The 25,252-nt window shown below is 48.2% G+C and overlaps 1 protein-coding gene, 2 long non-coding RNA genes and 1 other non-coding gene across 9 annotated transcripts in view; 3 read left to right on the forward strand and 1 right to left on the reverse strand.

Moving 5' to 3' along the window:
* The first annotated feature begins 1,227 nt into the window (after positions 1–1,227).
* Positions 1,228–2,964, forward strand: LOC133627184 (uncharacterized). 4 transcript variants are annotated; one of them, XR_009819993.1, is made up of 3 exons: positions 1,228–1,278; positions 1,567–1,664; positions 2,819–2,964. It is a non-coding gene; the product is annotated as an uncharacterized LOC133627184 (long non-coding RNA). The 4 variants fall into 4 exon arrangements; XR_009819994.1 differs by having other exon boundaries at positions 1,241–1,283; XR_009819995.1 differs by lacking the exon at positions 1,228–1,278 and adding an exon at positions 1,287–1,314.
* On the forward strand, positions 1,720–1,899 carry LOC133627233 (small Cajal body-specific RNA 16). The gene has a single exon (XR_009820031.1). It is a non-coding gene; the product is annotated as a small Cajal body-specific RNA 16 (non-coding RNA).
* A 4,265-nt stretch (positions 2,965–7,229) lies between the features above and the next one.
* On the reverse strand, positions 7,230–18,622 carry LOC133627228 (uncharacterized). The gene is made up of 4 exons (XR_009820024.1): positions 18,520–18,622; positions 15,859–16,000; positions 13,613–13,721; positions 7,230–7,418 (listed from the first exon to the last, which is right to left on the reverse strand). It is a non-coding gene; the product is annotated as an uncharacterized LOC133627228 (long non-coding RNA).
* Positions 18,623–18,799: 177 nt separating this feature from the next.
* SEC14L1 (SEC14 like lipid binding 1) overlaps positions 18,800–25,252 on the forward strand; it is a 40,043-nt gene continuing 33,590 nt past the window's right edge. Inside the window, exons 1-2 of one of the 3 annotated variants that reach the window (XM_062010580.1) lie at positions 18,800–18,879; positions 20,429–20,519. In XM_062010580.1, the coding sequence (XP_061866564.1) occupies positions 20,457–20,519 (63 nt within the window). In that variant the 5' untranslated portion in view covers positions 18,800–18,879; positions 20,429–20,456. Of the gene's footprint in view, positions 18,880–18,920; positions 19,092–20,428; positions 20,520–25,252 lie in introns of those variants that run through there. The other 2 variants (XM_062010578.1, XM_062010579.1) reach the window with 2 other exon arrangements.

A 25,252-nucleotide genomic window follows, 5' to 3' on the forward strand; every position in this document is an offset into this window, starting at 1 on the left:
CTCGGGAGCTGCAGGAGGCAGGCGTTCTGTATGGCAGCACTGGGTGCATGGGGCATAGCTCCTCCTGTGGTGCATCACACGCTGCTTGTGTCACCCTGTGGCACACACGTGCATCAGTTCCCTCAGAGTGTGGATGCATGCCCGTTATTGTCTCAGAACTTATTTACACAGGGTCCATGTCCTTTGTGCGTGTGCTTTAATCACAAAAAGGGGTTTTGGGGGTCTTCAGGACCCTCTCAGGTCCTTGTTTCAATGTTCCTTCACTCCAGAGTCTGGTCATTATCAGTTTATTCATATAACTTGCTGCTTCTTTTTCACAGTCAGCCCTTGACCACAAAGTTCTGACATTCTAGTTTGTGTCTGTGTCTACATCTGCATCCTGAGGGGCTCAGAGTAGTTGACATCTGGATGTCTGGAGATATCTGAAGTTAAGCCTATAAAACTATGGCAAGAACGAAACTTGCCACTCTTTCACTGAGGTTATTAAGCATTGGAACAGGCTGCCCAGGGAGGTGGAGTCCCCATCCCTGGAGATCACAGCATCACAGGATCTCAAGGGCTGGAAGGGACCTGGAAAGCTCATCCAGTGCAACCCCCCTGCCAGAGCAGCACCACCTAGAGCAGGGCACACAGGAACTCATCCAGCTGGGTTGGAATGTCTCCAGAGAAGGAGCCTCCACAGCCCATCTGGGCAGCCCCTGCCAGTGCTCCCTCACCTCACAGGGAACAAGTTTGTCCTTGTGTTTCTTTGGAACCTCTTCTGTTCCAGCTTGTACCCGTTGCCCCTTGTCCTGTCATTGGCCATCACTGAGCACAGCCTGGCTCCAGCCTCCTCACACCCACCCTTGATGCATCTGTAACCATGACTGAGCTCACCCCTCAGGCTCCTCCACGCGAGACACTCAAAGGCCGCCGAGCTGAGGTCTGAGGGCCGTGGGTGAGTGGCGGGCTGGGCAGGGAGAGGTGAGGGATGGGACTCGATCTTAAAGCTCCTTTCCAGCCATAACGAGCCTATGACCTATGCGTGAGTTTACTCTGCGCTAAGGGCGGCGCAGCCCCCGCTCTGTGCAGGGGCAGCCTGTGACCGCTCTGCGTGCAGAGCCGTGCCGGTGCCGCGCCGCTTGCCTCGGGGCGCCGCTGGCCCTTTAAGGCGCGGGCGGGCGGGCGGCGGCGGCCGGAAGCGCTGCGTGAGGCGCTCTGGCTGTCGCGTCGCTGCGTTTCCGGGCGCGCGGGGCCTCGTGGCGGCGGCGCGGGCGGAACGGGGCGGCGGGCGGCGCGGTGCGGTGCGGGCGGAACGGGGCGGCGGGCGGCGCGGTGCGGGCGGCGGGAGCGCCGAGGGTGTAGTGAGGGCCCGGGGAGCAGGAGAGCTGTGAGGCTGTGCCAGGCACAAACCCCACCCGGGGTGTTGGAGGCCACAGCGGGCGTGGGGCGGGAGCGGGCCGGGGGAGCTGGGCCCAGGGGTGCAGTGGGCGGGCTGTGTAGGGCAGGGGATGTGAACGGAACGGGGCAGGGCCGAGACTTTGTTTTGCTGGACTGAAGCTCTGTGTTTCTTGCAAATCCTCCTAGAACTCAGTGCATTGCAGATTTGTCGCCGGGGCTCAGCCCCAGCCCGGAGTGGTGACCGCGGGGCGCTTACGCCGGCACTTGGCGGTTTCATTGTTGAGGTGAGTCAGGGGAGCCTCGCTCCTCCTGGGCAGGGGCACGAGGGGTGTGTGTGCAGAGGGCTGGCGAAGGGCTGCTGGGTGGCGGGGCCAGTAAGCCCTGCCTCGTACCAGCCAGCCTCACCCGTGCCCGAGATCAACCCCCAGGCAGGCTCTGTGCCAGGCCTCATCCTGTGCAGTACCAGGTGTGAGCATCCATGCAGCCTTTTGATGGTCATGTATGATACTGCATACAACAGGCTTCCCTCAGAGCTGAGCAAAACCAGCTTGTAGGTTGGTTCTTCTTACGTTGCTCCTTTTTTTTTTCACGTGATTATCACTGCTACCATCTGAATTCCAAAACTTTCTTCCCCACATAGCAGGGAACACTTGATCAGGTGGTTTCTTTGTTTGAGCAAAGTGTAAGGCTTTGTTGGGAGTTTTGTACTTTGCTCTCTTTGCATCTGTGATTTTCTTTCTGTTTAGTTTTTCTGCAGCAGCTGGGGAGTTCAGCTGGGGCCACAGCTCAGGCAAGCACCTGCTCTCACAAGCATGGGAAGGGGAGTGGGTTTGGTAGTTTGCACAAGCATTTCCCTTTCACTGCTTTTGCTTTTCCCTGTGTCACAAGTTGGTATTTATGGCCATGTGGGCTGTCAGAGTAAAGCCTTAGATATCCTGATATCCTGCAAATATCCTGATTGTAGTTACGCCTGGCAAATGAGCTGTGCTTCTCTTGCAAAGCTGAGGTGCTGAGGGCCATGGGTTAGTGGTGGGCTTGGCAGTGTGAGGGGAGGGCTTGACCTTGATCTTAAAGTTCTTTTCCAACCAAAATGATTCTGTGATTCTCTCCCTTAAACCCGGGGTGTATACATTTTGCTATATTTAAAACTTATCAGGTTTCTAATAAAGGAGAAAAAAATTGAGTGTAAGGCAGAGAAGTATCTTCCAAGCTTGAAGAATTTGAATTTTAAACCCAGAGCTCTTTATCTGACCAAAGTTCCCTGACACTAACCTTTAAACAGCAAAGCGTTGTCTCCTTTCAGTTGACATATACTGTGGCTGTTTAGGACTCTGGGTCATGAGCTGTTTGTCACAGCCTTGTGAGACCTGCCAGCCTGGCCCAGCTTTCTCTGCAGTGTTCTTGCTCTTTACTGAAGGTCCTGCTCCTTTCTTTTCAGGTGGCTGGACCAGAAGATTGCTCTGCAAGATGGTGAGAGTGCTGCCTGTGCAGTTTGGTCATATCTGTGGGGTCTTTTTAGGTTATAGAAAGTAGTTTTGCCTAACTAGGTGGTGACCATGAATAAAATCTGGTTCTCAAAGTTAACTTTCTTCATTTCTTTGTATTTAATGCTTCCTGTTGTGCATCAAGTTGAAAGACTTTTGATGTGTTACAAGCATGGGTGTATAAACCTGCTTCTGCGCTGATACTTGTGATGTGCCGAGGCATTCACACGCTGTAGCGCTCTCTAGATGTGCCTTGGGGGTCTGCAAGTGTAAGTCAATCCTGAGTGCAGCAGCACGGGGGGTGGAATTGAGAGCGCCTCCTGAGCGTGCCGAGCTCCAGCACCACTAGAGGGTGTGGAGCTCCGCGGAACAGGTCGCTTAAAGTGAAACCAGGACGGCTCTTCCCTTAATGGAGAAGAGAAGACAGGGGAGACCTCATCAAAACATAAATACCTAAAGGGTGGGTGTCAGGAGAATGGGGGGACACTTTGTAGTGCCCAGCAACAGGACAAGGGGTAATGGACATGAGCTGGAACACAACCAGTTCCACTGAAACATGAGGAGAAAGTCCTTTGGTGTGAGGTGAGGGAGCCCTGGCCCAGGCTGCCCAGGGAGGGTGTGGAGGCTCCTTCTCAGGAGGTTTCCAAACCCACCTGGGCACGTTCCTGGGCCCCTGATGGAGGGGAACCTGCTTTAGCCCCTGCTAAAGCCCTGCTGGGGCTGGGTGAGCTCTGCAGGGCCCTTCCAACCCCCACCACTCTGGTGGTGGCTTTGCTCCAGTACTCACAGTGTTTAAGGTGACTGGCACCTTCATGAGTACAGGAGTGCTGTAGCTTCAGATATGGAGCATCATACATTCCTCTCTGGCTGTTGGTACCAGGTGGATGTTTTGGAGCTGGATCTTTACACCCGAGAGGGGAGCAGTTCTTGGCTGAACGATGGTGTCTGCTGGGCACTGCTCCTACAGCAGCAGGTTGGGTATTGGAGGGCAGGCTGGCTGGGGGGCAAAGAGGCGGCAGCCCAAATGGAGTGGTGGTGGCAGGGCTGAGGAGGATGAGCTGAAGGTGGGGAGGGGAGTGGTGCCTGCAGGAAGGGCAGTCCTGCAATGGCCTTTCTGCACATGTTCTCAGGGAAATGTTACATCTTTCTGACCTCATGATTTCTACAAAAGGAATATCAGTGTTCTGTGTTTCAGTCCAGAATGCATCAGCAAGGAGCTGGTCACTGCCTTTAGAAAACAATGTGCTTTTCCCCAACATCTCCTGGAGGGGATTCCATGTCTTGATACAGTCACACACACGTGACTGCCCAGTGTGGTCCCCAGCCTGTCCCAGCGCCTCTCCCAGGGTCTTGCTGTGAAAACAGTCCAGTGGCTGAAGTCATGAGCTGCACTGGGAGCACAGTTCCAGTAAAAGGCTCTTTGGGCTGACAGGTAGAGGCGTGATGCAGCCTCCACTGGCTTGGTGTGCTGAGGTCTCTGCTTAACCAACATGCAAAGTGGATTAGAGCTTGTAAACAGTTGCCTTCATTTGATGAAAGCACAACAGGCCTGGGAGAAGTGGGTCAGTTGAGTATTTGGGGCTGTGTAACTTGCAAATCATGCTTAAGGATATTACTTCTCAGCTGGAGTGACTGAAATTGCTTTGTAAAAGAGGCTTGTGCTTGTCTGGAGCAGTGATGCATCCCCTGCCCCTACTCTGAAGCCTCTCATGGCCCTGGGAAGGTGGGTGCACCTGGCTTTGCTTATCAGTTGCATATCTAGTTTTCCTACAAATTGAAGCTGCTCTGAGGCTCTTAAATAGAATTTATTGGCCAGAGAGTAGGCAAACACTCCAGCCAGTGGGTGTGGGATTGCATGGATATGTTTTGAAGCCTGTGCTGTTTTACTAGTTTTGCCTACCAACAAGGTGAAATTACTCCCCAGCATGGTTAGCTCCAGGCTTTCCTGGAAGTTTTAATCACTGGGGTCAACAAAGTGCTTGTTCCCCTCCCCCTCGCTGCTCTCTCTTGCCTGAGTGAAAATGGGCAATGTCCAACAGCTTGTGTGCTCTGAGGATTTCATATGGTCAGTGCTGGGCAATGCAGGGGCAGCTGTGAGCCCTGCATGAGTTGCAGAGGGTTGGGCTGGATGAGCTCTAGAGGTCCCTTCCAAGCCCCACTATTCTGTGATTGTGTGAGAGGTGCTGAGGGTGCTGGCAGGGATGGTGAGTGTCCATCTCTGAGCTTGTTTTGCCCCACTTCTCCAAGCACATGCCAGATTTTTTCTTCCCCAGCTGTGAAGGAGATTTGTGTGCAAAGTGCTTTGGGCACCACTGTGGCTCTTGTGTCTTTGCAAACACAACCTGACCATCAAAGCATGAGTAATTGTTTGGAGGAGCCTTGTGGACCGTTTGCTCCATGTGTGCTGCAAGAAGGTGGATCCACACCCCCCCTTTCTATGCTGGTAAGAAGAGCTTATCTCACACAAGTCTCCAGAGCAGTGAGTTATCTGCTTGGACACACTCCCCATGCTGATGGCAAGACAAGGGGAAGTGTGCTTTGGTGGAGCAAGGCCTTTGCTTGCTGGAGGGAGCGTTGCTCTTTGGCTGGTCACAGCCCTCCCTGCACTGCTTCATCCTGTCCCAAGGCAGTGTGGTGCCTTCCCTCCCCACAATGAAGAGCCCCATGTAGCTCCTGGGGCTCTGCAGCTTCTGCTCCAGCCCCTGCTTGGACACAGCTCCATGGAGGGCAGCAGCTCAGATCCTTTTTTGGGTGGGTAGGCTGTCCTGGTGCAGCATCTGACCTGTTCCTCCAGCCTCAGGCAGCTCCACCCTCTCCACTCTTCCCTTAAGCTCTCCAGTCCTTGTTTCCCAGCACATGGGATTTCTCAGCTCATTCCACACGATTGCTCTGGCTGCTCTGGGGATGTGGGGATGGGAGGATGGGAGCTGCTCCAGCAGCCCATCACTTACCATGCCCAGCTCAGGCTGGCTCTTCTTACTCCTCACAGGGAACTGATACAACTTGCTCACCTGGCAGGAAAGCATTTTGTTGTTGCTAGCCCCACAGAAGCTCCTGGTGGGCGCTGGCTGAGCCAGACCTCTGCCTTTGGCAGCACCAAGCCCTTACGTCAGCTCTGCTGGTCAGGGAGCTCCAGCTTTGCTGGCTGTGCTTGTCCCAGCCTGCTGCCTCTGCACAGCTTGCTCAGTTCCTCCATTTCTGACTGCTGAGGTCATGCTCTGAGCATCCCATGGCTTTCTGGAAGAAGTTCTGCCTCTTGTGTTTTTGTGGAGAGACTGGGATCAATCCTGTAACCTAAACCCAGGGCATCAAGCACAGACACTGCTTGTCATCTCCTCTCCTGCTTCTAACCACAGAACTAGGCTTTTTAATGATTTCTCAGTAGTTGTTCTGACTGCAGGGGAAAATCCTGCTGGACTCGGGGCCCTGGAGGTCTCAGAGCTGCAGGTGAGGGCAGCCCTGAGCTGTGCCAGCCAGCTGGCAGTGTCTGGTCCTGCTGAAGCTGCAAATATGGGTCTGTGCTCTAATGCAGGGTGGCAGGCAGGGCACTAGGGTTTTGGGAAATACTGCCCTTTCTGACATGCAGCTGATTCCTTCTCCCTGGCAGGAAAGTGCCCCAGCTCGTGCCAGGGCTGTAATACCTTTCCCATACGTGAAGGCCACCAGCACCCATGGGGAATGGTTTGGCTTCTCAGCCTATTTTTATGTCAAACTTCTTTCTTGAGAAAGAAAACTTGAGGTCAAGGCTCTTGGACCAGACTGTAGATGATCTGTAATAACTTTATGTCTTCCACAACAGAAGAAAACAAAAAGCATCTCTCCACTGGAAAGCTCTGGCTGCAGGTGCAGCACAAGCAGCCAGAGCCCTCTGCTGTGCTTGCAGACACTGCTGGTAATGGATAGTGCCACACACAGCTCTGCCACCCACCAACATGGCCTGAGAAGGAGGTTTGTGCCTGAGCAAGTTGGTATAACCTGCTAGGTCAGAGCAGCCACGTTGATCTTTTTGGATTAATCAGGATCTGCTAAATGGAAAAAGAGGAAAATGGGCTGAGGGAGGGTGGTGTGTGGGCTGTTGGGCTTCTCTTGGCAAAACAGTGCAAGGCTGATGGCTTTTGTGTGGCTGGAGCAGGCAGTGCAGGTCCTCTGTGCTTTCCAAACACATCACCCTTGGAAATGTCTTCAGAACTGGAGGCCCAGCTTGAATTAGAGGGTGAACCATTCCCTCTTCATCAGCCAGCACAAGATGTGGAGGACAAGCCAGAGACAGCCCTCTCCTCTGACTTTACACGTCACATTTGTCCTTCAGGCTGAATAACAATTCTCTCTTCCAGGCAGGGTTTAATGGGGCTGTTTTTATTGACAGGATAAGAGTTCTCCTCCTAAACAGTGAATCCCAGTCAGAGTCTGTGTCCCCAGGCTGAAAGATGCTGCCTGGGTAAAGAAAGGTTGGTAGGAGTAGAGATTGGATGAAAGCTCCCTTCTCCTGGTCACAAGATGGAATAGAATAGCTCCTCCTTCTTGTGAGACATCTTACACTGAGCATTTTTCCTCCTAGGTAGAAAGCACAAGAGCAGTTGCCTTTAGCCATCCCTGGGAGCTCAGCCTACTCCTGTTTAACAGATGGAAAAAAGCAAGATGTGTGTGGCCTGGTCAGTGAGTCCTCTTTGTACAGACACAGAGCAACTGGCTGCTGTTTCTGATGCTCTCCCCTCCTGGAGCTGTGAACAGCAAGCCTGAGGCAGGGTGAGGGAAGGCAGCTCTGTAGGGGCACAAAGGGGATGGGTCTCAGCTCTGCAACCCAGCCTCTGTCACGAGGTGAACTAACCCAGGCAGAGCAGAGTCAGGGTCACAGCTAAGCCATGGGAGGAGGATGTGCCAGCTCATGGGAGAGCAGGAGAGGAAAGTCAGGCATTTTCTCTGCATCACTGGTACCTCCCTGTGCATCTCCATACACAGTGTCGTAGGGCAGGGCAGAGGGAAAGGGCTGCAGGGCCATGGTGGATGATGCCATGCTGTGTGGTGCCCAGCAGCTCTGTCCTGGTGTGCTCATCCAAGCCCAGGAGTGATGGTGGAAGTTAGGTCAGAGAATGACTGTCCTCTGGTGCCAGATCCTGGTACAGAGCCAACTGCAGAGCAACAGCCAGGATCATAACCCAGCCAAGCAAATCCTTCATCAGCCGAGCATGAAATGGGTATTTATGTGCACAAGTCAAAAATAATGAGGAAAGAGGCAGAGCTGTTTGCATATGCACCCGTGTTTCACCTCAACTGCAGACAGGCCAAACCTTGAGCACTGGGGCTGGGTTGGGAGGAAAGCCAGACTCCACAAAAGGTGGGGCAAGTTAGTAAGCAATGGGGAAAACTGCTTTGACCTCCAAAGCATGTCCCAGCAAATGCCTTGCTGTGGAGGTGGCTTTTCCCCTTGCACTAAGCCCTCAGAGGCCTTAGAGCTGTGAGGCCACAATTGCTGACTGGGAACCAGCATCACACAGCCACACGCCGGGAGCCCAGCCGTGCTCTGAGGCCGCTTTCTGCCCTCCTCTGCTCCTGGCCTGGGCTTAGGCTGGAAGAGTTTTGAGATCTGTGCCTGGCAGGCTGGGCCTTCAGCTGGGGCAGGAATGGGTTAATGCCATCAGCCTGTTATGCAAAGCAAAGCCTTAGACTTTGCATTGTTGGAAAAGGAAATGTCTGATTTGTACAGGAACTGAGAACATGGACGTTTGGGGCTGTGGCCACTTCTGCTGGGCAAACAGCCAGAGAACTGCCTGGTTTCCACCTTTCTTCCCTCTCCATCACCAGTGGAGGAGGCTCTAGCAGCTCTCTTAAAGCCTGGTGTCTGGGAACAGTGTCAGCAACGATCAGTTTAAGCCAGATCCTTCCACTCAGCCTTCAGTGAAGGTTCACCTCTGCTAAGAGGCTGCTTTTAGCTGCTCCCTTGAGAGCTGTTTTTAGGTCTGGCTGTAGTATTGGTCTTCCTTCAGCAGCAGCTGAAGTCTTGTGTTTACTGCTGGAGGGAGAGTACAGACTGCAGGAAGGTCTGGGTGTCTCTGTGCCCTGACCCTGGGGAGGGGATGAGGCACAGCTGGAGCATTACTTGGGCCCTTAGTTCAGGAGCTGATTTCAATCACTGTGCTGTGATGATGGAGACAGGGAGCAACCAAAGAAAGCTTAAAATATATACATATTTAAACTGTAGCTAAGAAATCTGCTATGGCTCCAAGCTGGACCTTCCAGCCAGGGGTGAGCAGGCTTAATTTGACAGCTATTTCTTAAATATTTAAAAAGCTGCCTGGAATAAACTGAATGCTTCCAAGTAGTGACCTAAATACCACTTGCTGTAAATTTCATTAGAAAGTGGATTTGTGTGCCTGCCAGGAGCAGGCCACTTTGCAGCTTCATTGATCTGTCCAAACCATGTGCTGTGCAAGTGCCTTCCTCAGCAGATTTTTAAAGAGCTCAGTGCTGCATGCTACTATCCCAAAATGTGCCTTGGTTTCTTGCTTTTCTTCTCTTTTCTCCTCTTTTTTGTGGTGTTTTTTTAATTCCTTGTGCAAATGCATCATTTGTTTACTAATCACATTGCATCATTAGCTGCACAGAGTCATCCCACCGGCTGTGTGGGCAAGGATATAGCAGCTGGGAAGGAAAATGTCACTCTCCTTCAGCTTGCTTGATGTACTTTGCTCTCAAATCCCCATCTCATGCTTTGGAGGCCAAAGATTTTTGCAAGCCCTGAGGCTGCCTGCAGCTCTCTCCTCTCATCAAGGTCACCTGTGGTTCTGACAGCCCCTCAAAGCTGCCTTCCCTTCTGCTGGCCCCAAAGTGCTTGTGCAACCACAACTTTGGATCTTGTGGAGAGGTGTGATGGTAGCACAGATGGCATTTACTGGGTCCTGCTAGGGGAAAAAAAACTGGAGAGATGTGCTACTGCCAGACCTGTGGATGCATGAGCAACATGCATCTCCTCCAGGCTGAGTAGGGTCATGCAGGTGATGCTGAATTCCCTTCCCGTGGCAGCATGTTTGCAGCTCACCTGCCCAGGCTCGAGGTAGTGGAGGGGGCTCCATGCAGCCACCATGGGACACAGGGCCTGTGCAAAACTACAGCTGCTCCTGTGTTGTCAGACATGTAGCAGTTGTCAAACTGGGCTCAGTTAATAGTGAGGGGAAAGGTGATGTGTCCCTGCCTTCCTCACAGGAACCCTACTGAGGCTGTCCTTGTCCTGCTGCCACTTCTGCCTTTTTCTCTGTATGAAGCTGATGCTCCTGAGGGGAAGGGAGCATCTGCTCATGCAGGGCAGGCAGAACACAGCCTGGGCAAAGCAGCAGGAAAGAAAGGATTAACCCAGATGGGCTGTGGAGTCTCCTTCTCTGGGGACATTCAAACCCAGCTGGATGAGTTCCTGTGTGACCTACTCTAGGTGGTCCTGCTCTTGCAGGGGGGTTGCACTGGATGAGCTTTCGAGGTCCTTTCTAACCCTTAAGATTCTGTGATTCTGTGACCAACAACTCTGTCCTACAGGAATAAACTTTTGGCACCCAGCAGGAGCTCTCACAGCTCTTCCCAGCTCCCAGCACATGGCAGAGCTGCCTTTTGAAGAGGAGCTTTCCTACATCAGTACTGCCAGGCTTGCAGAGAAAGCAGAAGGTCCTGGCAGTAAGGCCAGAGGTGGGCTCAGAGGCAGGAGTGCACACTTATGATGAAGCTATGTCTATGGGAATTGGTTGCACCTCCAAAAGATGAGATTAAAAATTAGGGTTTTCCTCAGTCACCTCCATAGATGGAGCCTGTGCAGCTTGGAGCATGGGAGGAACTGAAAATACCCCAAACCTATCAGAAGGGTCAAGAGTGGAGGTTGGAGAGAAATATCTCCCTCTTCTAAGCACTATCTCTGTGTCTTGTTTATGGCTGAACAGTGTGAAGAGATGTCTAGGGTAGCCTCTGGCACTTCACTTGCTGTATGGGTGCTGGAAGTGGGAAGAAACTCCTATGCTGGAGCTGTGGAGCACAGGGCTGTCCTGCCTCCTGCCATCAGCTGCTGTGGAGGGGGCTTTCTCGGGCTGAGTTTTGTCAAGATATTGGCAAGGCTGATCCTAAGGCCTTCCTGCAGCCTCTCCCTCCCCTTTGCCTGCCAGCACAGGCAATGCCCAGGCACAGTGAACCTCCTTGTTCTCTTTGCTGGGAGAGCTGCTGCTTCCTCTCCCATGTCTGAGGGTGATTTGTTTTCAGAAGTTAAGCCTGAGGCCTGAACAAAGAGGCCACAGCCTGGGCCAGCAATATGGGCTGTCTTGGGGACAGGCCCTTGCTGGCTGTCAGCATACAGACAAGAGTTACATTAATTTCCCATCAATGTCAAATGCTCTGCTGGTTTCCAGTAGGTTTTGTGGAAGCAATGGCCTGGGTCCTGTTCCCTCCTGGCACCAGCACCCTGAGCTTTTCTTTACTCTGGCCACTGATGTAGTGTTTCTCTCCTGGTCCCAGGTGGTTTCATCTGTGCCCAAGCCTTGTCTGTCCTCAGCTGCAGGAAAGGCAGGGAGGGAGGAGAACTGGAAGCAGGAGGTCTCCTGGCATTCTCCTGCTTTGGTTTGAAGCAGTGTGGGTGGTTCAGCCCCACTGAAGGGAGGCAGATAGTGCCTGGAAGGGGAGGCTCCGTAAGCTCACCTGTCTGTCCCCAGAGCTTTCCTGCCTGCCTCATTGATGCCAGCCCATGGACTTTGTGGCTGGAACAAATGCTGCTGCATTCCATAGTGGCAAGGAAAGGGCTGATGAGGGTGTTGCTGCCAGGGGGATCTGGTTTTAAGCAGAAGTAGCAGTTTCCCTCTGCAACCTATGAGGGGGTTAAGTGACAAACCACATTTTGCTCTGTCTCCTTCCTTGTGCTTTCTCATCTCAGTCAACAGAGCTGAAGATGGGGAGGATTTTTGTTCTATATTTAGCTTTGCAGAAATTGCTGCAACTAATCGGCTTTAGGGTCCTGGGCTCTCTTTTATTGTCTCTTTTCCTGTCACTAAGACCTTGTCACGTGGCTGTGGACTGGGGCTCTCTGGCTCGCTCTGTTTGCTGGGCTCAGGGTTGGGTTGGGTTTTTTTTTCATGGAGTCAATTAATAACCCATAAAAATAACATCTCCAGCTGTTCCACTTGCAGCTGCTGGGCCAGAGTCTAATTACCAGGCCTTGGCTCCCAAATCCTGCTTTGCATGTAAAAGTGCCAGTGAACAGGAACAGAGGGAGGAGATGGCAATGTAAAAAAGGAATGGGTTTGGGGTGCTATTTTTAGCCTGTTCAAGCCAAATGTAAAAAGACCCTTAGGCTGCTTGTGTCCTGCTGGATCTGACAATATGCACAATATTGTTCCCATGGCACAGCATGGCAGCCAGGGTGGGCTGGGGTTTATTTTTGGCAGTTAGCTCCTTCTGGGTTAGTTGGAGCAGTGGTGTGTGGATGTGGCTCACACCCATGTACTAATGGTTTCTTTGCAATCACCTGTACTTCTCTGTGTGTTGCTGATTGTGCCAGTGCTGGATGTGGCCATGGCAGTGACAGGGAGGGAAGGCACATGGTTACTGACTCAGTGCAGAGTTTGCATCTCACTGAGTGGTGGTAAAGGGGTGCCCAGCCCCGTTGAAAGGTCCTTTCCTACTGACTGATACAAAACTAATTTAGCTGGAGCTCTGATGGATGTACAATGATGTCCCTCCCATGTCACCCTGCACCCTCTTCTGTTTCCCAAGCTAGATGTCATCCTTGAGTGGACCTCGTGGGCAGATCTGTCCAGATCTCCAGAGCCTGAGGGTTTTGCTCAGCTGGTGCTGCCTCAGCTTCCACCACTGCCATATCCATCTGACCTCTTGCTGCCTCCTGAGTGCTCAAGACCCCTCTCCTTTCTCACTCCCCACAGAAGTGATGCAGTGGAGGCCTAGAGGCATGTGAGTGTTAGGGATGGGGCACTAAGGAAGTGTTGGGCTTGTTTCCACTCTCTTTCCAGGGAGCTGTACTGAGGCACATCGTTTCTTTCCATCATTGGGCTTTTGTTTAATTGAGACTCAACTTTATGACCGAACAGAACAGTTGTTCATTAGCTAATTCAAAATACTTAGTAGTCACACATTAGTCTGTAGCTACCAGCTTGAAACCATGACTGCAAATAGGCTTCCTGTGCTGGAGATCATCCCCTTCATTAAACCAAGTTATTCTGAGACTGACATTTGGAAGCTGCCCTCAGAAAAAAATTCCTACACATCCCACTTGCACAGGGACTGCACAGCCAGTGCTTGACTCAAAAGGCAACTGCACCTCTTCTTTCTCTGCTCAGGCTCCCACTGCCCCATTCTGTCAGCTACGAGAGACAGGATGTGTTAAATGGAGCTGAACCCTCATTGGGTATCCCTGCACCAGAGCTCTGCTACCTGTTCACTTATCCAGGGATAAAGGATGATATCAATCTCTGTTCAATCTTGCCTGGCAAAGAGATTGCATATGTGGCTTTCCATCATGTAGTACATTAGCCAAATTAATTCCAGGACAGAGAGTCAGCCAGTGATGCTCAAGACCTGAGACAGATTAATGCTGCAGCCATGTCCAAATCAGCAGAGCTGCAGCTTGCAGCGTGCCAGCTCCCACGACACAGACAGCCTTCTGCTCAGCAATGCCCTCCATCTCACACTTTTCAGGAGCATTGAACTCACTGGAATCATGACACAGACAATTCAATTGGAAGGAACATCTGTCTCTAAATTGCACTCACCATTCAGGCTGCTGCTGCCAGGACCGGGTGACATTTTTTATGCATCTTGCTTGCTTTCTTCAATCTCCCAAGCACAGGCAATGCCTGTGGAGCACAGGAAGGTTCCTCCCTGATGACAAGGAAAAAGAAATTAGCAAGCAGATTGTGTATAGCAAGTAATGAGATTGCCTTGGATACAGGACTGGAATTCATGCAAGGAATTGTGCTGATCAGAGGAGATAAGCTGCATTTCCAGGGCCTGCAAATAGCATCGTGAGACTTCTATTTCTCAAGTGTTGTTTAAGCCATCTTTGGGTGAAGGCTGCCAGCACAGGCCCAATCCACAGACAGTGGGATTTAAAAAAATAAACCCTCAAATAGCTATACTGGTAGTTATTCTGGTGTGCAAGTGCCTCATAATGATATGCCTCACTTTCCTTCAGGCACAGGAATAAGCTGCCCAGCTCCATGCACTGTTAACTGCGGAGCAGCTGCCACAAAGGCGGTTTGTCCTGACCCAGCTCTGCTGAAAGGCCCCAGTGTTTGCCCACAGAGTACAGACCCAGCACTGCTGGAGTCAGGGCATACTGTAAGAGGAGTTGGATTTGTGGAATACTTCTAATAATAAGTAATTGTTTCTTATTACTCCTCTAGTATTTGTTGGGAAAAAGGAAAAGCCAACATTTTACAAGCAAATAGGGACAAAGTCTCTACCTGGTGAGTGACCCAACAGCTAGATTCAGCGCTTCTTAAAGTAGATGAGGGTATTTGTACTGTCAGACTTGTTAAAGAGAGAGAGAGTAAACAGCCTTTAGTTTTGTTTTTATAGTAAGTTTACTCTTCCTTGCCTCTGCTATGCCTCTTGGCTGAGATTGATGTTCTTCTAAGGACAGAAAAGTATTATTGATGAACTGCTCATGTCCAGACAGTCCTTTAACTCACTGAAAGAGATGATTGGGAATAGGCTCTTCTGCTGGCAGGTGGCTCCTAGGCAGTGGCACACAAGCACAAGGGCTGTTCCCTGAGGCTATTATAAAAGCTGGTCATCACTTCATTGCTTGCAATTTCAGCTCCCTTTATTGTGAGCAAGACATCTTCAGCAACAATCAAATACTCCAGGAAATAAGTAACTATAAAAACTATTGATTTCCCTTTACAGTGGAAAAAAGTTCATGGAGGTGAGTTCCTTTTGACATTTTGGCCTCCCAATGTCTGTGGGAGCCCCAAAAGCTGTCTTCCCCTCCTCACACTCCCCCAAGAAGACTGTCCTACTGTGATTAACCTCTTGGTGCTACTAATACAAACACAGGTATTGGAAAGATGCTTCATATAGACTCTGCTACTTCCTCATGCTTTAATTGTTTCTGTACCAGCAGAATTCTGCCTGCACCACCTGCTCACTTTGGCTTTAGCACTGTGCTGTTTCTCAGCATTGACAGCAGATTCGATGCAGGGAGCCTTGTACAGTGACAGGCTTTGCAATGAGAGGATGTGAATAAGGGCTTCCCAAATGCTCATCCCAATTCATGTATTTTATGAATCAGGACTTAGTCCTCTCTCTGCTAATGTTCATCTGTGTAACCTTTGCTGTGTCAATGGTGCCCGTGCTCTGATGTCAGCTGCTGGAGTCCAAGCACTGGCAGCTGGTGTCTCTGGCCAGCTCCCAGCCTACAATTCAATTTTCCTATCAGTCACTTGAGAAGAAAGGAAAAAAAAAAAACCCATGTTTCTGACTGTGGCATGAAAACATAAAGGGTTTCAGTCTACAAGACATTTAGGGCTTTTTGCACTGTAAGACGGGGAAGTTCAGATAAATAGTGGTATAAAGTTAACACATCTTCACTTACACTGAACTACAGTAAATTAAGGCCAGCTTAATCCTGACTAGAAATCTCATCACAAAAGTTTAATGCCTTCTCAGTTTCATACATTAACATCACCTCTCTGAGCACAGTCTGTTCTGGAGGCATTTTGCCCCATTCCCAATGTTGTCAATTGTAGAAGAGTTCTGCAGAGCCAAATGGCAGTGTTTAGGGATAAGGAGATCATCCTGGAAGTGAAGAGCTCTGCTCTGCCTTCTTATTGACCTAGTGCAAAACTTTTCCTATTATATTTTATGAGCCTCTGTATTTATGTCTGCCTATTGGGATTATTACTGTCTTCCCTGACATTACAGAGGGCTTTGAGATCTCCAGAGATACATGGAAGAAATTTCTCCTCCTGTTTCCCCATTAAGTGCTATACAGAGAGCTTACAAAAATACTTACAGCTGTTGTAGTAGAGAACATTCAGGGATGTGTCTGGAGGACTGAACTTGGGTGTCACAGTTCCTTTTAGTTTTATGAGTAAAGGAGTGAAGGAATTCGCATCACCTCATATCCAGCAAGGTACAAGATACAGCTCCCTAAACTGACAGGAGAAAGAAAAAATTGTGACACCTACTTAAGCACCTACAATGCATTTAAGAAGAACTTTGTGTAAACTAGAATTGCATGTCCCCAGGGCACAACTCTGTCTGTTTGTCAGTCATCATGCTTATTTTAGCTGCAAATGTTATCGTTTGGGACCTCTTTCATGGTTTTCAAGGTTTAGGAAGCAGGGATTTATTTCAATGTAGCCAGTGGCACATAAATATTCCACTGACTTAGATGGGGCTGATTTAGAGACTGTCTCTTGAAGAACTGCAGTATATCTTAACTCAAAATCTCACGTCCCTTTCACATACATTTAATAAATGGACAGCTTAGCAGCAAGACCTTGAATGAAGGCACATCCTCTTTGTTAAGAACTCCTAATAGTCTCCTCTCTTTAGTACAAAAGCTGCAAAGATGAGACCTGCTGGACAGTAAGAAGCCAGGACCATTTTTATTCACTCTTTGGGATGCAAACAAAAGAGAGCAAGTCCCTGCCTGCTGAAATTCCAGGGGCTTACACTGAATTACAGCAAGGCCCCCGAGGTGTTTTGAATCTTTTCTTGTACACACCAGCCTGTGCTGCTCCCAGGCAATTGTACTTTAAAGTTAATTATTATGATTAATAAAAGATACTGGTAGTTCCATTCATTTTCCTGGCACTACTGCCTGAAACAAGAGAAATGACTGGGCTTTGAGTTGTGTAACCAGAGTTCGTAATGCAGAGGAATGCAAGCCAGGAAAAGTGTTCAGATGGTGGGGAGTGACCGACCCTGCAGCCCTTTCTAAGGCCCAGCTTCCCTTCATCCCTAGCAAGCTGCATTCCTAATTTTCTGAAAACATTGCATGGTTTACACTTTCAGCCTGTGTCCTCTGAGCTTCAGCTTTCAGCATGCCTCACAGCTTTCCTTAAGCATTCCACCCACCCATTTGTTGAGTTATATTCCTTCTAGCAATGCAGTGCTGGAGCTTCCATAAGAGAAGATGTAGGAGGAATATAAACAGTCATAGGAAAAATTAAAACCAAAGCGCTTCCTTCTTCTGTGTCAACCTTGTTAAGATTATTGTTTCTGCAGAAAACAGACAATACATCTATCACAACTGATCTAGATGTTATGGACTTGAAATGACAGACTTTAATGCTTTCACTCTATCAGTAAACCCCAAATATCTTTAAAAGTCCAAATAAAGCTTTTCTGGTTATCTGGCCACTTGGTTAAACACAATAGTGGCAGTCAGTAAGAATTTAAACATTTGTCAGAATCTAAGGAGAGAAATGTTATGAACAAAGAGGAATCTGAGTGGGCGTAAATTCCTCACCCTGCTATGATGGTAGGATTTTATCTCAGGCTTTCAGAGCAGGAAAAGGATGTTACAGGCATAATGGCAGGGAATACCAATCAGATAACTAAATCTAATTACAGACTTACTAAATTAACTGGTTAACTTCAGCTACATGAAGGTAACTGGCCAAGTGCTGCATCAGAAACCAGATTCAGAGAAACAATTTCTCAACAGATTAAAACAGCTTCATTTAATGACTAGTTTCAGATCAGACAAGGCACTACTCTTCACTAGCTTTAAACAACACATGGTTTGTGTAAGAAAGAAGTGTAGCCGAATCACTTATTAATGCTAACCACAGATTCAGCCTTCCTAGAGAAGGAATTGCACCAAGAGGGCAGGATAATGACTAAATTTTAGTAGTAAGATTTATTTTCTGAGACTAAGGCAGTAATAAAGCTGGGTAAAAAAACAACTCCTTAATAGAGTCATTGCAGAGAACAGAAGCATGGGCCCCTAATGTTTAAGTCCTTATTGTGACATAGTTTGTGATATACTGGTGTCATACAAAACACAATTGTATTTCTTGGTTTGAGTAGATCATAGTTAAAATATGGTAGGCACGGTCTAAGACAGAACTCTTTCAGACAGCTTAGGCTGCAAAGCACCCCAGGCTGGGTGACTGCTGGCTAAAGAGAGAGGCAGATGAGAGGCAGAAGGATGCTCAGGCAGTGACCCAGGCAAGTCCCTGGGCTGGGCCTGTGCTCCCATGGCAGGTGCAGGGGTCCTGCTGGACAGAGCCAGATGCCCACAGAGCTCCCCACAGGTGCCTGCGCTCCGGCTGCACACCTGGGACAGGTTCTGCACCTCCTCAGGTGATTATAGCCTGAACGGGGTGACTACTTACTCCTAATGAAGTGCTAGAGTACTTGTTCTCAGGAGATACCATCTATGATCCTAACAGCAGTTCTTTGCACTTTCAGGAGAGATACACTCTGTCCCAGTGAGGTCTTTGGGGCAGCGTCTCTCCCATGCTCAGCTCCGCTTGGCCTGGCACCATCACCCTGAGGCCACCGCAGCTGCCTGGAAAGGCGGCCGTTTCTCAGGGCTCTCCCCTTTAACTCAGCATCGCTACCTCACCTCTGCTTCCCATCGCTCGTGGCACCCACCCGGAGCCCCCGAGGAGCCACAAGCCCAGGTGGAGCTGCAGCTTCCACTCCAGGAAGGACGCACCTGCCAACCGCCGCCACTCAGGCAGTGGTGAAGGGTTTACGAGCAGAGCTCCCCTCAGACCGCGCAAGGCTCGGTGTGCGTGGGGTCTGTACCCTGACACCGCCTCACGCCGCGCCTGCGCCTCCCGGCCGTGCGCATGCGCAGCGACAGCGCGGCCCGCACCCCCCCGCCGCTCGGCGCGGGGCCGTGCGCATGCGCAGCGCCTGGCCGGGGGCCAAGCCGCGCCCCCGCGCTGTCACCAGTACCGACAGGCGGCGGCGGCCGCGCGCTGCCCCTCCTCCGCCGGAACCGGCGGCGGCGCTGCCCGCGCCGGCATGAGGCCAGAGCCGCGCGGGCCGCGCTGACGGGAGGCGGCGAGCGGTAAGCGTCGTGGCGCGGGACCGGCGCCCCGCGTTCCCCTCGCGTGTCTGTGTGTCGCCCCCGCCCGCCCCCGACGTTCCCCTCAATCATCCCCTCCGCCGCTGTCCCCCGCGGCAAGTTTCCTGATGCCCACCCCCCGCACGGTCTCCGCTGGCTGCCCTCGGCGCTGTGCGGCGGCGGCGCTGGGCCGGGGCCCCGCGGTGAGCCCCGAGGTGAGCCCCGAGGAGCCCGTGAGGTGGGGGAGCGGCGGCGGGGGGTACCGGCCCTCGGGCGGGGCACGGCGGCACCGCGGCCGCTGGGCTGCCGGCCGGCCGGGGCGAGCGGGCGGCCCCGTGCGGATGCCGTGCGGATGCCGTGCGGGGCGGCGCGGGGCTGGCTCGGCGCGGGGCAGGTCACAAGTGGCCGTCGGTCCCGGCCCGAGGCTGTCCCGGCGAGCGGCCCAGAGAAGCGCCGAGTTTCTTTGTTGTGTAACTCTTTTTGTCCGAGGGTTAGAGGGGATTTGCGGCTTTTTCTGCTGATTCAGGTGTGGGATTTTTAAATGACGGGGAGTTATGGGTAGCCACTCCTGTCTTGATTAGGATGTCGGGTGAACTTTTCTTGTGACTTGAGTTTATTGTTGGCTGCTGCTGCCTGAGAAGCTGCTGTGCCCATCTGCCGTAGCTGGAGTTGATAAGGCTTTCCAGAAGTACTGTAGCTAGTGTGAGAACATAACCACAAAAAAAATATAACGAACTTAATGTAATAAACCTATTTTTTACTTAAAATGAGTCTGGCTAGAAGCCTGTTTTTTCACTACAAGTGCTACCACCAGTGTCAATAAATGTAATTGCATTCGAGACAGGTTAGGTCAAGCACTTCACTAGGAAAGGCAGACAAAAGCCTTGGAAACAACTGCTGTCACTAGTGAATTTTTCCTGTCTCTATATTGGAATGTGTGTAGTTTCTTTTACATTTTTCTCCCTAGTTATCTCTCCAGGTTCTCTCTCAAGAGAATTCAATTGATTGAATGATGAAGGCAGGCATTATATCAGTGTGCTGTAGTGATCCTTTTTTTCCCCCTATGAAAACAAGAGGGTTTAACACTTTATATATATTTTTAACACACTTTTAAAATGTATCCTTTTTTTTTGGGTCCCAATTCAGAATGACCTGTCAGCAAGGCAGCCCGCTTAGCGTGCCAGGGGACTGGGCAATGCTTTTCTGCCATTAGCTGGTGTGTGTCAGTGTTTAGTTCTCAGCAACAGCACAGGAAGTCTCACCATCCTGCCCAAGAGTCACAAAGCACGTTGGAGACTTGTTACTAAAACTAGACTGAGACTGTGCTAATTTTGTGTTATCTTTGGAAGAAGTGATAAGTCACTTTTGACAAAAATACACGTAATGTTCCGGGGCCCTGTCGTGTTTTCCCCTGCAATAAGAAAGTCATCAAGGAATGGTGAAGAGTTTCCTGTAGAATTGCTAGCATGGGATCACCCACAGAATCATTGTCAGACGAGATTGGAAATGGCTTCCTACATTTGACAGATGGCTTTAAACATTTCTTTTTCAGGTCTGAGTTGATCTTACTAACTGCAGCAATGGTGCAGAAGTATCAATCCCCTGTTCGGGTGTATAAACACCCATTTGAGTTAATTATGGCTGTAAGTATGAATTTTCACTGTAATTTTCTTCCCTGGCAGTTCCTTGTGTTGCTAAGTATTTAACTAGGCTCCCTTTGATAAGGACTGTAGACCATATGCATCTGAAACAATATACAAAATGAGGGATGTGTTTTGATGGTTTCTTTTCCACCCAGAATGTATTTTTTACATAATGTGTTCAGGTTTTCTCCCAAAGTTGAGATACAGTTCATAGATGTGTTTTAAAGTTAGAACAAAAGCAGGCTCAGAGTGTACTTCCCAGTTGATTACTGGGGGGAAATCAGTTCTAGCATGGGAGAAAGTGGCAAAATACAGTGATTAAAAGAGTGCCGGGGTTGTGTCTTCATCAGTGTAGAGTTAACAGGACTAGAGAGCACAGAGAAAGCTATGAAAACAAGGGTAAGCTTGAGAGAGGAGAGGAGAAAACATTCTGACCATTGGCAATACTTTGGGGGGGAATGCAGGGAGAAAGGTTGCTAGGGAGGTCTGAGAAATGGACAAAAAGCCTTTTGAGTGCATGGTTGCTAACTTGTCCACTAATTTTACAAACAGTAACAACAAAAACAAAATGCTGTTCTTTCTTTCTCTTCCCCTTCTCCCTCTGCTTTCTCTAGAAATCAGAAAGGAAGTAACTATTTCACGTTTTAAAGTATATTCAGCCAAAACCACAGCTGTGTGGCTCTCATGAGTTGAGGAGAGCAGTTGGGTCAGCTTCTACCTGATGAGAGCAGTTAAACCTAAATCGTCATCTATTTAGTAATTGGTTTGTTTCACTTGCTGAAAATACTGTGTTTGATAGCTTCAGAGGAGAGTTTTAATCGTATTCACAGTGCAAATAATTGGGTGCATCTCATGGTTTGGAGTGCAGAGGGAATCACTCCACAGGGAATGCTTCTATTTCTTTTCATCTTATTCCTAAAGCTGCTTCCAGTGTTACACATGCAGGTCTTACTCTTGCAAATGCTTTAAGGCAGAGGGAGTTATTTTCATGAGTGCTGAACAATCTGATGTGTTTAAGGTCTTTTAGGACCTTACTGTGCTCTGAGAGCTAGGCTTCAGAGAGTTTCTAATTTAAATTTGACTGCGTGTAACTTCAGGTTTCAGTGAAGTATACTGGTGCTTGTACATAGATCAGTCAGTCCAAATCTTTGTCTGCTGAACTGATGAATCTTTACCTTGCTGTTGAAATGAAGCCAAACGTTCCTCCAAGTTAATTCTTCAAGGATATTTTGAGTCAAAATGCTGACATCAGGATTTTTCCACAGTGCTTTATTTGATGTAATTAGAACCACTTCTGGCTATTAATATTGAATTCTCAAAGTGTTCTGTATCTTGGGGATAACATCTGAAGAAGAGTCTTTAACAAATATTAAGTCTTTCCTTACATGAAAGCTTTTCTCCTTTGGAAAGAGAGAGGCTATGCTACATATAGAACTAGGATAAAACAATAGTAAAAACAAAATAATAGAGTGAACTAAGAGGAGAAGAATGTTTATAAAAAGAAAGTCAGCTGAACAGAATGCTTTCTGAGATGAAGTTTAGATTGGCTGTGATCTATGATTTATTTCATCTGTGTCAGGGCAGAGAGTCACTGCTTGAACTTGTTCAGAGTGTAATCACTGGCTGAGCATCGTTCTCCTGCCATGTCACTTTCGTTAGTGGTTTTTCGAACTTGCACAGCTCATTGTGGTGATCTATCAAAACTGCTCATGCATTTTCTGAAGTACTTGGAGGTGCTGCCTCCACAACCCAAATTCTTCATACATAAACAGTAAATGATAGCTGGCTGTCTTTTGTTACTGTTCTCCCTTGGTTGGATACTAATTGCATAAGCTGATGAAGTATTAGTGGAAGGCATTTGGTGTCAAATTTTGTGCTCACTGAAGTGGAATTACTATGTTTCATATTCTCAATAAGGAGGTGCTATAATGTTATAGCAGTGCCAGCAGCTCCTCTGAAACGATGAACATACCATTGCATATAGCAAGCTTGAATTTAAAACACACAACAAATGACTTTAACGATGTGCTTTGATTGTTTTAACTGTCCCTCTCTTTATTTGCACCAAACCTTTGTGACAATGTCTCCTCAAATAGAGGTTTAAACCCCCACACTAGAGATGTTTGGCTGTTGGTAAGAAGCTTCTTGAAACTTTTGGTCGGTGTGGCAGCAGTGTTCCTTATGCTGAGCTGTCTGACAAAAATGACTATTTCTAGCTTGAGTCTTGTTGCACAGGATCTCATCTTTGTCTTGAGGTGCTGAGTACTTCTAAAAATTTTATGTTTTAAATCATGCTGTCTTCCCTGAGAGTTTCATGTAACTGAAGAGATAATTCATTCTGTAGAGCAAGAGCACCAGTGTCCATAAGCCCATATGGACTGTACAGATTTCCTGGATGATACGTGTTCCAATTGCAAATGGGAAGTCATTAAGTCAAACTAGTATTTGGCTTTCAGATAGAGAAATCAGCATAAAATCCTTTTTTTTTTCTGCAAGCAACCAAGTGAATGCCACTTGAGGAATGGGTCATTTACACTACAGGCTTCCTATTTGCCTTTTTTTTCCTTTCCTGGGTTTCAAAGAGGTACTTGAAGGAGAATAAAGTACAATCAGCATCCCATTCATGCTTCTCTAGTGTGTTTTGAGAGAACTTGGTTCTCTCTGTGAAGGGTGAGTGCAGCTATATTAAGACAAAAAACTGAATTTAACTCCCCTTTGATGTAAAGCAAGATTGACAAGACAAGTGTTTTGCAGACAGTTATGATAGAAAGGCTTTTAAAAGAGACACAGTGAAAAAAATCTTTTTCTCAGTTGAATTGTTGTTCAAAATAAGTTTCTCTCACAGTCTTCCACCAAAATAAACTGTCAAACCCTAATGTAGCTCTATGACAATATACTTCAAGGCACAAGCCCTTCTCTCAAGTCTATAGGAGAACTGAGCTGCTGTTGTTGATAGAAGGGTGGAAGATCCATTGACTTCTGCTTCTTACATGCTTTTAATGATAAAGGTAATGTAAGCCACTTCCCTTGAAGATTTCCTTTTACTAGTGAATTGTATAGTTCCAGAGAATATCTGAAGTTGTTTTAACAACAGCAAGAACTGGATGCAAATTCTTCAATGAAGCTATCTCTTGAGAAGATGGTAGAATCACAGGTTAGGAATTACTGTATTGTAGTCTGACATACATAACCCAGGCAACACCATTTCTCCAACTGGCTACCAATGCTGACATGATTACTTCTGTCTGCTCTGTGGCATATCTGTCATAACTTCTTGAAAACTCTCTCTGTGTATCTGTAGATATATATTTAAAAAGCCCCAGAGCAAAAACTTGCACAGCTGTTCATCAGACTGAATAGAATCTCGCCTCCTTTTTCCCCCTGTTCATGTTGAAGTTTATGTAATGCTGGAAGCAGCTGAGATATGGAAAAAAATGTCTGTTTACTTAGACTCACTTGTCAAGTTACCAAGGTTAAGTATATTGGAGAAAAACTGAGAAGGTGGTTTTACACAACTTTTAAAGATTATAGATTCCTTTTTTTTTATATCTGCTTTAAAGAGGTTTACATTTGAAGTAATGCAGGGACTTTGCTGAATAAGTAGTTCTTAATGTTAAAAGGCAGTTAAGAACTTGAAGCTTTCTTAACACACAGGAGGCTAAAATTAACTGGGGAGTCACAGCTCATTTTCAGTTTCACATGCATTAAAGAATTCGCCTTGAGTTTAATTTCCAAGGTAAATTTACATAAAGAATAATCAACTCTTATGGCATTCCAAGGGTGGGAATTGTGTAAATGGGGAAATAAGTAAGATTTTTGAATAAACCACATTGATTTGATTCTTTGACAAGAGAGGGTGAGGGGTTTTTTTTTCAAGTTTTTGGAAGCTCTGTGGCACACATACTGCTCACTAGCCCATTTAGAAAATGTCCTATTCACAGACACAAATCAGTTTCAGAAGTAAATATGAATAGTAACGTGACAGAACACGACTGGGCTCCAAACCTCTCCTGTTACATTTAGTCAGATTAAAGTAGATCTTGATGTGTGGCTTTGTGCAAACTAAGATTTTCAAATTCTCCTGTGACTGGAGACAGACTTGCAAAGACATTTTGCAGTCTTTTCAATACCTAAAATCGTGTTTCCACTTCATCAAAGTTCATGGCATTTGTTGGCTTCCACTGGTGCCAAACAACGATGATGAAGTCTGTAGGTAAACTGGTCATCAATGTCAGGAGCTTCCCATAGTGGAAATAATGCACTTAGTTTTTAAAATAGCAATGAATCTTGCACTGCCTTGAGGTTGGAAACTACTTCCTTCCAATCTAAGTGTTCTCATCAAAGACCTTTAAAAAAAATGGTCTCATGTTGTTCCCTTGTTCTAATAGAATATCTCCATTATTGAAAGCATGAATCATTCTTAAACAGGATAACAGTGCACTGCCCTATTGAATATATTGTGATTTAAATGGTTCAAATTGGCTGCTTTTGGACAACAGACTGACTGGCTCTTTTGTTTTGCAGCTCTGGAAAAAAACCCCCTGTTTAAAGTAAATGTCCATGATTTAAAGTATCCCTAAATTACCGGAAAGTAAGAAGATTGTAGATGATATAAATACACTTCAGTGATAAAGTAGATTGGAAAAAGTTTATCTGTTGTTTTTCAGACTGACAAATCAAAGTGTAATTCTTTGATCTAGATTGTAATGAGCTTCCTGATCAGGCAGAGCCAT

Source organism: Colius striatus, chromosome 18, assembly GCF_028858725.1.
Source record: "Colius striatus isolate bColStr4 chromosome 18, bColStr4.1.hap1, whole genome shotgun sequence".
NCBI lineage: Eukaryota > Metazoa > Chordata > Aves > Coliiformes > Coliidae > Colius > Colius striatus.